The sequence below is a fragment of the Pundamilia nyererei genome, unplaced genomic scaffold (assembly GCF_000239375.1).
Source record: "Pundamilia nyererei isolate P.nyererei 1_Seehausen unplaced genomic scaffold, PunNye1.0 scaffold00066, whole genome shotgun sequence".
In the NCBI taxonomy this organism is placed as follows: Eukaryota; Metazoa; Chordata; class Actinopteri; order Cichliformes; family Cichlidae; genus Pundamilia; species Pundamilia nyererei.
The window spans coordinates 1210276-1223700 of record NW_005187467.1 but is presented as its reverse complement, the minus strand read 5'-3'; the positions used below and the strand labels follow the sequence as shown (position 1 = coordinate 1223700).

Below are 13425 nucleotides of genomic sequence, written 5' to 3'. Positions count from 1 at the left end.
TGACTAAGTCTGTGACTAAGAAGTTCTCTCAGGCCACACAAATTACTTTTAAGGTAACAAGCAAGTTATTCAGTATCTTTAGCAGGGTTTTGCATCTAAGTAATGAATATTTTTTAAAAATCACAGTTAAAATTGATATGTTATAAATTTGATTCCAGTCAGCTTTGTGTTGATTCCAGAAATTTAGCAGTTGGTACCAGTACCATTAGAAATTCACAGCCCTCACAGCCCAATACCCCTATTCAATGCAACGGTTGAAAGAAATGTTGGGAATCATGTATTATCGCAGGCTACTGTTGGAAGCTTTTTTCCCCCCCTAAATGCTGCCAAATGTGTAAGGAAATTGCATTTGTGGGTTGAGCAGCAGAGTTGAGTAAGTGGGTTACGGGAAGAAAAACGTCTCTTTTTGGCAAAATCTTCTCTGCTGATGCCAAACTGTTTTTTTCTGCCATAGATTGTTGTTTGGTGTTGTTTGATCGAAGTCTGAAGAAACTAGACAAATTAGCATTTTAAGAAGTTATTAATGTAACAAACACTTTCAGCTGTGTTTACTGTCACACTATATACAATGATATAATGAAGAATAAACAAGCACTGCAGGCCTGGCCTTGCTAGTTTATATAATGTTACCTCCTACAAATATTTCAGACTGAAGAACATAGTTGATTTCACAAAGCCAACCGTCTCAGATGGTTTGATCTATTTCAGGATAACAGGGCAAAATATTACCAAACTCTTACTGCCTTTCTTATCAATGAGCTGGGACAAAGCTATCACAGCAGCTGCACTCAGCGCCATCTTTCATGTTAAATTTTTCTTTATGCTTGTAGGCATCCTTCTTCTTTTTCGGGATGATTTCACTGTTTGCGCATAATCTGATTTAATATACTTCTTTTGCGAAAGGCAATATCTAATATATTTACAGCGAACGGCTGCTGCCTTAAAACAGGTAAAGACCGACCTCTCAAGGTCTACTGCCTTGTGAAGTTCTGATGATCAGGAGAAAAAGTAATTACTTTCAGAAAGATTGTTTTAATAGTGTTTCTGCTTTATTGGGTAGGGCACAGTGGGAAGTGATGGAACAGATACGAGAATAACAAAAAGAAATGTATTCAATCTGCATCGCATTATTCATGCGTTTTGTTGTTTTTGCACCACAAAGTTTGAGTCTCTGCATCATCTGCGGTGCTGTCATCTCAAGTTCTTAGGAGAAATGTTTTCAAAGCTCGTTTTGTTCTTCTTACCTTATCGCCTTGTGCATTTTTTGATAAATCACTACGACACTAATAACTGACAGGCTGCTAACCTTTTTATGCAATGCATAGTATCTAGGACAGCACTTCCTTCATTGATTATACAATGGATTTTTATGTTAATACAGCTGGGATGTGTCGTTCTCGTATAGTGAACAAACACAACCACAGTCTATAAGCACAATGTAGTGAAAAGGTCAAAGCATAATTAATTAATCTGTCAACAACTAATATATTGGCTATAACTTTAACAATCAGTTGCAGTCACTGTTATTTGAAGTTTTCTTGCTTTTGATGTACCCGGCCTATCATAATATACATTTTCAATAAATATTAAAAAGTATATTCATCAGTTAGTTCGGGGTGTTTAATTATGCAGTTTCCCAGTACAGAGCAACCTCTACTTGGTTGGAATCTGGAGTTTAACTTTGTGTCAAACCCAAAGTCCTTTTTAAAATCTTCTATTGACAATGGGAAACTCAGATGTGCTGAAATTCTCTGCCAGTAAACAGGACTTTCTGCCATTAAAATTCTTTTGCAGTCCAGTCCTAGTATGACAAGTGCGAGGCTGTGATGACCCCTAGTTTTTACTCTCAACATTCCTTTCCTCGGCATGTGTTTTAGATACCTAGGTGGGCAGGCTATAAAACCGGTGCTGGTAGTCGGCTCGCCTGGCTGCCCTATATTTACCCTCTCACTTTCTTTTTAGCTCCTTCATGTTGTTTTTGTGCAACTCAGACAAACTATATCCACTCTCAAATACATCCAATACAAAAGATTCTACTGCCTTTCACATTCAATCATTTTTATATTTTTGTCATCTATTAAAATTACGTTATTTTGTTTAATAAGTTTTATTAAATTTGCTAGTTAAACCGCTTCAAAATGTGCTTCCTTAACAGGCAAGCTGTAACAAAAGTGCAGGCTTATCTGATATTCAGATCTGGGAACTCTTGCAGAGCCAGGGGACTATGTGGAAACCTGAGTCTGCATATCTTATATATTTTTTTTTATTTGAAAAAAAGTATATCAGACATAAATTAATATTCAAAGTGAATATCAACAAAGGAGTCTGGAGGGGATCTTCAACATCCTGAGAATTTTGGAAAATGATAAAAAATATTTTATCACACTTTGGTTCAAGGGCACCTGGTGGCTCAGAAAAATTAAGGAGAGAAGGAAAACCAACTCATGGCACCAGTTTATCTCATATTAGTTTGCTACTCTTTTCTATAGTCTGTTCTCTATCATGGTCAGTGTAATCTTAAGCAGTAAACAATGGCAAGAATACTTAAAAACAATTCTTGTGGGCTGTGGAGGGAAATGATATGATGATGATATTTGAAGCCTGTCAACTCTGCTTTGGTAATTTGGATTAACTGGCCCTTGAAATAAATCAGATAGAACGATAACACTATATGTTTGAGAGGAAACATCTCTTCTGTGAAGTTTAACAAGACAATAATAACACCATAACTAGTTCATTATCAGACTGCCTGCTCCCATGTTTTTATAAGTACTAATATTCTGAGAGGTCCCACTTTTTATGGTTAACATCTGTGCAATAATATAACCACATAACCACAACTGCTGTTACTGACTTTGAATTTAAGGGGGAAACTGAAACAAATATTTTTAACTTTAATAAATGGATCAGACTTTTAACATAAAAATATTCAGACTTGTCTGATCAGACAGCTGCTGCGTAACAAATTATTTCACAGTAAAAGTGTGAATCTGTTTGTGTGTTTGACAGCTCCTGACGCCCGACCAGCTTGTCTGTGCTTCAACTAATTGATTGTTGTGAATAGTTAATGAAGTAGTGACACATAAACGTGTACAACTCTATGTTGCCCAGGGTTTTTTGTTTTTTTTCTTTTCAAAATGAAGTGTTTCAAAAGTTCTGCTGGTGGGGGAGGTATGCTCACTTCACATTTTCAGGGCTGCGATGAGAGCTAAAAGAGCAGGGTAGTAAAGGCAGTTTGTCTTCTTTGGCTCTTGTAAGGCCAGACAGTGTCTAGTCTGTAATATAAAAACATGTTAAATCCACCTCCGTGGATTGTACTGCATGGAACATTCCATTGTCAATTCTGGGATCCAGTGCCAGGTGAGCAAGCCAGATTAAATCAGGCAGACAGGACCAAAACTATGAGCTGACAGGAGAATTCACCATCTTTTCCCACTGCCATAACCTATGCTTTTACGGAAAGCTAATTGTTGGCTTGTTGCTAGCAATGGCTAACGGAAGGATCTAGTTATTTCTCGCTTTTAAATAGCTCAAAAATCCCTAATATAATTACGGATAAGTTGAACTTTTTTGAAACTCTCTAAATGAAATGTCATTTATTTTTTAGTGTAAAAAACACTTCATAATTGGCTACTCTATGGCGTTACACAAAGTCATCCTACACTGCATTACACTAGAAGGGATCTGAAGACTGATCTGATGAGTTTATGCTCTCAGTAGAACTTCTTTGTAAATCTAGCCACACTATGTTTAGACTTGTCTATGGTATGCTGATTAGCTAACTACTTATGATTGACGAGTCATTAGCCAATGAGCAAGCAGCTTTACAGTCAGTCCATTCCTCTTTGTTACATCCTGTTCTTTGAAACCGAGATGCTAACGATGAAAACGCTTATCTTCAGGCTCAAAAACAGGACTTTAGAAATCAGCAGTTGACATCACTGTAGCTATAATCATCTTTTATACTGTCTGTGGGCCAGCCCTGTTTTCCAGTATTTTAATACAATTTAAAGTATATTGGATACAAGTAAAAGTTCTCAGTCATGTGCACGCAAAGAGGCACTTACCTACATCTAGTGACTGATTGAAAAATTCCAAGGTTAATGAAGGTATAAAAATATACTGTTCCTATCTGTGTGATTGCAAAGGTTTTGGCCACAGCTGGCAGGTGTATCCCCAGGCCACTTTAATTGATCCCTTGACTCAGCAGCATATTTTAGGATTATGCAGCATAGATGGAAAAGTCATATCTAATCTAGTTAAGAATCATCTGATGTCTAACCACGCTTTGTACAGTAGGACCTTGCAAATCATTGGTGGCCATCTGTATCCCAATTGGGTCTATTTGCACTAATTCCTCACACTCAGTAAGTGTGGGACCCCCATAGTGCCCCTAATGTTGAAGACGATCTTTGAAGGAAATATAATAGTGTCAAAACTTCAGACAGGAAGAATGCCACCCACAGTCAGACACCCCCTGGTATTTCCTTGACAAAGTGTCCCTGGGGCCTATTTAAATTTCAAGGTCTGACAACCACTAAATACACACACATTGCCCCTCTAAATGTGCACAAAGCTTTCTAGTACTAATTTAACATCAGCTCTATGTGACACTTCAGGCCCACTTTTGAAAAAATAAATCAATCATAAAATATTAATGAATATTCATTAAACACAAATGAATATTACAGATGTTTTAGAAGTTGAACACTAAACATGGTGAACAAAGCAAACTGTTCATCATATTTACTCTCCATTAAGTAAACTGTGGTCACTGTAGCAGTATAAATAAACAGAAACTAGGATCATTCTCGATTCTTATTTCAGTTCTGAAAGTATTGTTTGTGTTACCTGGGAAAGCAACAGAAACATATACCTGAGAGTAAAAAGAAGAAGTGTAACAACAATTTCAGTTCTACATCACAGTCTGGCAGCCAGTGCATATGGTGCTCCGGTGAAAATATGTGATTGTTTGAGTTCTGGAAGCATGTGTATTTACAGTAGACTGCACTGAAGTTTGAGGGGGTTCATTCCAAACATTTGGATCAGCCTTGTGCTAAGCAGACCGTGCCTAATATGTCCTATAGTGCTGCAGTCAATCTGCTAGTGAGTTGCTGCTATGGAAGTGTTGTGCTTGTGCCTAAGAAGCTGATACAGTGGTACGTAACCTCTTTGGGATTACTCGCAGCACACCCATATAAGGCAAGAGCTCCCAATTTGTCCACCTTATGTTCTCAGACATGAAATGCAGTAACTGGAAGGGTCAGACAGCCTGCAGATCTCTCCAGATTCTCGGAACAGTGGAAAGTTGCTCAGCCACTCATGATGTCAGCCTTTTATCTCACTCTAGTTGGGCTAATGTTTAGCGGGGGATAGGCCGTAGGAGGAGAGAGCCATTAGGAGAAAGTGGTCGGAGGAAATAAGCAGCAGTGGGAGTGACAGGGGCTGTGGCTTTTAAGGAACTATTTTATAAACATAGTCAGTCAATGCAATTGCACTGAACACTGTGATGGGGAAGTGAGAGAAAGAAATGGAAGCAAAATGTGCTTTTTCATTATGGTAGATACATGTGATGCCTAAGACATGAAGTGACATCGGTTATTTGGCCTGGACAGAAGAAGGAGTTGATTTATGTTCACACCTCAGCGCTGTGAAGAGAGATTGTTCCATTATTTTGGACGTACAGTAAGGTGACTGCTTTTACAGACCAGTGGCTGTCAAGTCATGTGAAATAAATCAAAATGTGCGAGTCTAACTTTGAGGCTAGGTTGACCATCACAGGGGTCAGGGTTGTGTAAAGATGTGCAAATGATTCATAGTTCAATATAAAGTTAGGAATGAACTTGCAAACTGTGTGAGAGAGCAGTGCAAAGGCTTGCATTCTACAAGCTTGTTCATGTGTGATCTCACCAAGGGAATAACCACAAACAAGCTGCTGTACTTTTATTTTATGCCTTTGCGTTGGCCAGGAATGAAAGCATGGCTTGTGGCAACAAACCCACACTGTTCTTTGCAGTCAGCTTCAGCCTCAACAACATGTCCACTGTGGAACCAGGATGCCTTCAAGCAACACCCCTACTGATATCAAAAGCCTGTATGCAATAGGTTAGTGAGGACTGCATTATACGTATCAGGTTTAAAGTAATCTGATTATAAAATGGGTGAAGGTGAAATATATTAGATGCTGAAAGTTTGCAGCTAGAATTTTATCGTGCAGTGCCCTTTTCACAGCACAAAAAAGTTTATTTTTATATTAAAATGAAGTGAAATATGGCATGGGATAAAGTATTGTATTATTAATGTGGTTTTCAAAACGGGGAATCTGTCAAATGTAGTTTGTGTTAATTAACATAGTTGGATACAGAAATAGCAAATGTCCAATATGTCTTGTTTTAATGAATATAAACTAACTACTATAGAAAACTAAAAAGAGTTAATACCGTTTAAGATCACAATTGCAGAGCAACACATTTGTTTATACCCCCTACTAGCCTCATTAATTAGGGGCAGGGCACTTCTCTTGGTAGTGTCACATTTTACTTTTAATTAATGATTTACATACTGTAGTGAAAATGAAGGGGCTTAGGAGAGGAGGTGAGCGTGTCAGAATACATGAAATATCCTGCGCTGTTCAGCTACTAATTGCACATGTAGGTGGTCTCTTACCTTCGCAGCGCCGATTTGCTCCTTACGAAATTTTTCCAAAGGAGTAATCAACACATCATCTGCATTCTGAATCTGAAATGAAAATCATAAGAAAGCAGTGATACAGACAGACGTCAGTTTGACTGAAAGATAGAACCCGAGTCTTCAGACTATTTCAAAAAGAATTATTAGAAAGAAAAATATCACAAAAATGTAATCTGGCAGGCATTCACTTTTTTAACAATAAGCTTGGTCTACAAATGTGCCACACAGGAAATTATGGAATCATTCAGCTTAAGTCGAACACAGTTGAAAATACACGTGGAAGATGGAGCAATCACATTTAATAATATTTCTTAAGCCAGCGACAATGAACAATGTGTGACTGCACGGAACCGAAATGAGTGCAGCAGATCTATGAGATAAAGCACTCAACAATAGTCTTGCAAGGCAGACAAAAACGGAGCCTTTTTATATGAGCTTTGATGCACCAGTATTGTCAAATCTTGGTGAGTTATAACACAGTGCAGCAGCACAGCTCTACAAGTTCAATTGGCAATGCATTTAAATTTTTGAAGTATGTCTCTACATACTGGTGACCTCTCCTGTGACCGGAAAAAAGGTCTCTGGAGGAGTCACTCCGCTTTTATTCCAGACAGAAACTGAAAAACTGAGATACACTGTGTCAATTACTGTCTATGTTGAACTGCAGGTGAGCAGTTCAAAAAGGTGCCATTAAGGTGCTTCTGAATTTTCTGTGTATGAGCTTTCACCCACCACTGGTGGAGCACAGGAAGCACTGCCATAAATGACATGCCTCTAAGGTTGATTTAAGGTGTTATTCTGTCCAGTGATAAACTAAGGGCTGGGCTCTATGATACATCTATGATAACAGCACTAATTTAGTGGTGTCAGCTCAGAATGACTATCAGCTTCCCAGCTACAGTCCTCTGAACACAGACTTTCTCGAGATGGAGTCTTTGTTTTGAACCATTAATCATAGCATATTTTCACTGTCTAAAAATAACCCTGTCAGCTCCAAACCCAACCAGAATGAGTGGCTTGAAAAGGAAGATGCAATCTCTTTAGCCTGCAGTGTTTTCATTTTCCCTTTATGATCTGGATGTTAAAATCTTTTAGAGTAAATATGTAACTTTTACTTGTTGTAATAATGCACTATAATTACACTACAGTCACAAATTTTGCAGCTGTTCAAAAGGGCTTCAAATGAAACCCATGTTAAGCTTTAGAGCTGATTTTTTTAAAAAGTTAGCCCCTGTAGTAAATGTCAAGAAACGAGAGAAGAAAACTGTGTTTTAATTTGAAAATAATTGAATGAAATTATCGTGTTATTGTGTTACAAGTAATTAGCAGAAATCTCTCTTTGTATATGTTTATGGATGTAGCTTTCTAACCTAGCTTGCCAGCATTAGCTGATAACTTAGCACTCTTGTTAAAATACAGCCCCCTTGGCTTAAATAATAAAGATGGTGACAGTAACTAGGGCTGTGCGATATAACCAAAATCTCATATCCCGATATTAAGACATCTATCGTCCCAATGACGATATAAATCACAAAAATGTAACATTTTCTGTAAATTCTGTGAATCTCGGGCAGCTCGTCTTGCGGGAAGTGTTTCCAGCTGTGCGTCGTGTACCTGGAGTCGAGTGTTTTAACCGATGCATGAAACTATGCATTTTTAGACATAGGTTGTAACAGCCGCCGTTTTCTTTGTGAGTATTTATTATACAGCGTACTGCGGGGAAAAGCCTGTTCTGTTTGAGTCTAAGGTTTATTTTTTAGCACCTGGCGGCTCTTTTTTGCTTCTCATCTGTAAATACTCTAGATCTTTCACGTGATTCAGTTTATTTTGAAAAGTCTCAACAGGATCTTGAGCTTTATTGTGAAAGGTTTATGTGGAAATAACGACAACGCATAAAAACAAGCGCTTGTCTGTCTGTACTGTGGTTATATTAAATATAAGAGAAAGAGAGAACTTTAAGAAATTAATATAGCCACTACAGTGAGTGACCATCAAAATAATGAAAAAATATTGCCGTAAACAGTTTATTTTGCGACACCACGAAACAAACGATAGCGTAAAATGCAACGATAGACGTTTTTATATCGTCATCTGATATATATCATTATATCGAACAGCCCTAATAGTAACAACACTAAAAAAACAGAACAAAAACAGAACAGACTTCAAAACATAAAATCAGAAACCAATAACATAAAACAAATGAGGAGTAGCTCAAGACTTTTGCACAGTACAGTAACTTCAAAACCACAACATCTTGAAACTTCTACTGTTTAATACTATAATCAATTACTCATACAACATACAGCATTCCAGCAAAATGTTGTGATTACTCAAACATAAATGAATAACAGCTTGTCCCTCTCTCATATATTAAACATGAAGGGAACAGATGAGGATGAGTAGGTAAGCCAAATTATTTTGTCGAGACAACTGAAAATAGGAGGAAAGACAAACCATGAACTGGTAAGGGAGTTGGGGGATGTACTGTAATAAGTCTGATTGTGGTGGCTCAAGCTAGCATCTGCCCAGATTTAAGGTCTCTGCTGCAAAGGTTTTCATGCCAGATACCACAGGGCACCTTGAGAATCTATTGTTCAGTAATTTTGAGCTTGTGCGTTTTTTTAACTACTCTTTTTGACTCAAATAACATTTGGGGGAATTTGAAATAATTTCAGGTTATATTAAAACAAAATTGAAAATTTTAACCTATTATTTAGTCTTTAACCTTCATCTAAAATCAGGTGCTTGATGGAAATTTGATATCATTTCGCAACCTGCAAAATGATTCATCACCAGATGGGGTTTAAAAGCATGATGGAGCTCTGTAAGATAAATCAAGTCTCTTTGGTTACAAGTAATACTCCACCAGAAGCACAGAGGACATCTGATGGTCATCAGATCTGTTATATAAAAATATAATCTCTTAGCTGTTAGAATCCTCCAGTCGTATTGAAGTCGTTGTGTTATCTACCGTCTCAACAGCAAGAACGACACTTTTTTCATGTTCAGCTAAATAGACAGGACAATTAAATACACAGCACTCCAGGCTTTTGAGATTATGATCTAATATTTGAAAGCGACTGAAAGCAAGATAAAAATACCAAGTTTGTTCTTCTCTGGATTTCTGAGTCGATGACTGTTGAGTTTAATTGTCCTTGAAGGCGACTGCTACCTGAAATCTGACAGGATTTAGATATAATAGGAGCGTGATTACTTCTTGTGTCAGTTAATGCATATTACATTCAAAGCAATGGAAAATACATTTAAAATGTTCAAGATTTCCGATCACTTTTGATTATTATCTTTCAATAAGCTGATTCAGACAGTTAAACTTGAAAGAGGCCATCTTATTTAAGACTCAATGGATTACTTTCAAACTGGCATTGTGCCGAATGCCCTCAGCAACAGCCTCTCTCAACAGGATTAAATCCATATGAGCGAGCACAGTGTGATGCTTGAAAGGATGCAATAGCGCTAAGCAATTTCATTATCAGATAGGGAGAGGAATGTCAATGTGCTGTATTTCCCATGCTCCTGCTTTTACCAGTCTAAACATCAAGCAGATCAAAAGTGTTACTCTGAGGTTAATTTGCAGAGGCCGACCAGAATGCCACCAAGGCCAGCTCAAATTGAATACTGTGAAGTGTACCAATTCAAATTTTCCCCTTTCAAACACATCTTTAGAACCGATTTAAATGTGAATATCAACTTTAAACCCTTTGGAAACATCATGTATCATTCATCTTTCCCTTAATAAAAATATTCTGCTGGATATCAGACTTTTTTAAAGTTTCCTCTTTAATCTATGTTTACTGGAGAGAAAGCCTGTAAATAATCATTACTTAGGTCAGCTTTTATTAGAAGAGCACCTCTCATGTTCACCTCTATGACTTACAACTGCTGCTAAAACACATTTTGGGTAAAACCATTTCATATACTATGCAAATATTTATATTATTTATTATGTTTCAGATCGTCTAGAATGGCTTAAAGTGCATATCTCGTGGCCGTGGTTCCTTGGTTGTGTTGGTGCATTTCACTTGCAGTTTATAATCACTCTAGCATTAAACTGTATATTGTGCCGTCTCACCGGTTTCAGTATGTAAGTCTATAACAGGGCAGTAAATAACTTTTATAGGCTTTTTGCCCGTTCCGTTTTGACAGCGTCCTCACAATGAAACTCCAACTTAATACACCTAAAGCCGTGCTTCTTCATTGCAAATCAACTGAATCGCTTGGTTTTTGAATACACACAAACTCACCCACATGCATACACACCGGGCTTGCCATTTTTCTCTGGCTGAAGAGGCGTCATAAAAGCCCGCTCGGCCACCGTGCTGCACTATCTTTCAAATGAAAAAGCATATTTCTGTTTGTTGTTGTTGTAGCAGTTTCACCCTCACGCACACTTTCCAAGAAAATGTGGCTCCAGGCGGAAAAAACAGTTCTGTAAAAAGCCAACTGGGCCCTGACAAGAAGGTGTTTTATCGGTGGGTGCTTGCAAGTGAAAATCTGTCAACTGTGACAATTTAGTAAAATCCTGTGACAGAAACAGGTCACAATTTTCCAGAATGGTTAACATCTAACGAGAAAAATACAAAAAACTTCCTAATTTTAATCTGTTTGATTTCTTTATTATATATTATAAGAAAGAATCATATCAATCAGCAGATTTTGGTCAGTATCTATTTGTTATAATATAACAAATAGATACTATATATTCTAGCAGATTCTAGTTATCTGCTAGAATAGCAGTCCTTCTTCCTTTGCAGCACGAATAAGTCTCCTGGTGATAAATATTAAGTTATTGGCTTAACTAAGCATGCTTACAGTGGCTTTCGTTCTTGGAGGTGATTTAATTTTCCCATTTAGGTTCCCACCTTTGTTTAGCTGTCAGTTATAAATGGTCATCTAAAGCCTTTGGGGCTGAAATGAAGCTAATTTGAATGTATAATTGTGCAAATTTATTAAGCGTAAAAACCAGTAGAGAAATACTGCTGATGACTATCTGAGGAATGTTAACAAGCACTGCTGGCGCAGCCTTTAAATGCAATAACATGAGTGGGTGTGCCTTACATGAAAAAAGACTGCGTGCTAGACGTCTGTACTTCTTTGTCCTGAATTGTATTACACCTAGTAACACCCGGCGGCATCAAATAAAAATATCAGGAACAATAACACCACACCAATAACCACAGTGATGGCAGCAGCAACCAAAAAGGAATTAGTCAAACTTATTAAAGATGCGGAAGCAAAGCCCCCAAAACCTAATTAATACAGTGCGTTAAATGCATAATAAACATTATCGTCCGTATCATCATGACAAAATAAAACTTTCTATTTCATGCTGACAATGGGATACAACCTTTATTAGAAGAGGGACTGCAATAGATATGCGTGTCTGTCATTCTCTCTGCAGATTGTTTTGCCGAGAAGGTGTGCGTGTGTGTGTGTGTGTGTGTGTCAGGGGGGTAACAATCTCGTTGAGCTAAATCTTTATCTAGTGCAGCAGTGGCACCTGCAGCAAGCTGCAAAGCTATTCTTCCCTAACTTTTATGAGCTATGAAATAAAAGCAAACCTACTGCAGACAAAGTAACACAACAGTGTGAGGATAGATGTGACACGTTTGCCCTACACAAATGTGATTGGCGAGTAAGCTGTTAAGCAAGGATATAAAGAAACTGCTGAAATGGAGATAGTAGCTGGTTTGTGGGTCCCATGAGGATTTTCTGTTGTTTGTTTTAAGCACAGTTAGAGACTGCTTGACCTTTCTTGCTACCAGAGTTTGAGGCTGCTGTGATTGCTGTCTGCACACATTTATCCCTATGTATCAAACAGTCTGCAGGTAAAGAGCTGCAATATTAAAAGAGCCACAAAATGGAAAAGGTTTTTAGATTTTTATAAAGTGGTGATAAACAGATATTCTTACCTAGTTTTCCTGAGTAACATTTGGGCCTTACCAGTACCTTAAAATATGAGCAATACCTGGAACTCAAAACAATAATAAAATCTATAACAATTTGGCAAATCTTACAAGGTTATTTATACATTATTGTAAATTAATTTAGAAATTGCTACTTGGTAATTAAAAAGCAGTAATATTTATTCGTCATAATAACCGTGTGTCGAAGCCTAACTAGCATACTAAATCTTAAAAGACCGTAAAAGTTAGTACACCTGGCAATGAGTGAGTGAGCATCTCAGGCTACTCCCACATGTACATGGGTATTTTTGGAAAACGGAGATTTTCCGTTTTCGTTTTTTTTAAAAATCCCGTCCACACGTAAAACCCAAAAACGAAGGAAAACGCTGCTAGGAACATGCCAAAGCAGCAGGTGGCGCTATATTCCTATCTGTGTAGAAATGTTGGCCAATCAGAAGTCAGCCTGCGTGGGAAAGAGTAAAAAAAGATGGCGCATAGAAGCAGAACTGAGTCCTATGTGTGGAGGGACAGTAACTGTGTGTGTATATGTAAGCATTTAAACACTGCAGAAAGTAAAATTAACAGTAACAGTATTTTGTCTTCGTCCGCCATTGTAGAAATTCAATTCACCAAAACAATAACCTGACACACAGTGTGACGTCAAAAAATGTGCACACCTTTGATGCTGCGTCCACACGTAAACGCAAAAACTGAGTTTTCAAAAATATCCACCCTGGCAGGAGTTTTAAAAAATCTCCGTTTTCAGTGACCAAAAACACCGTTTGCGTGTGGACGAAAGGTGCAAACA

General features: G+C 37.7%; 1 protein-coding gene across 2 annotated transcripts in view; it reads right to left on the bottom strand.

The window, feature by feature from the left end:
• Positions 1-13425, bottom strand: part of arhgap42b (Rho GTPase activating protein 42b) — a 75393-nt gene that overhangs the window by 23779 nt on the left and 38189 nt on the right. For both annotated transcript variants that reach the window (XM_005735937.1, XM_005735938.1), the window contains exon 4: positions 6667-6738. In XM_005735937.1, the coding sequence (XP_005735994.1) occupies positions 6667-6738 (72 nt within the window). The remainder of the gene's footprint in view (positions 1-6666; positions 6739-13425) is intronic.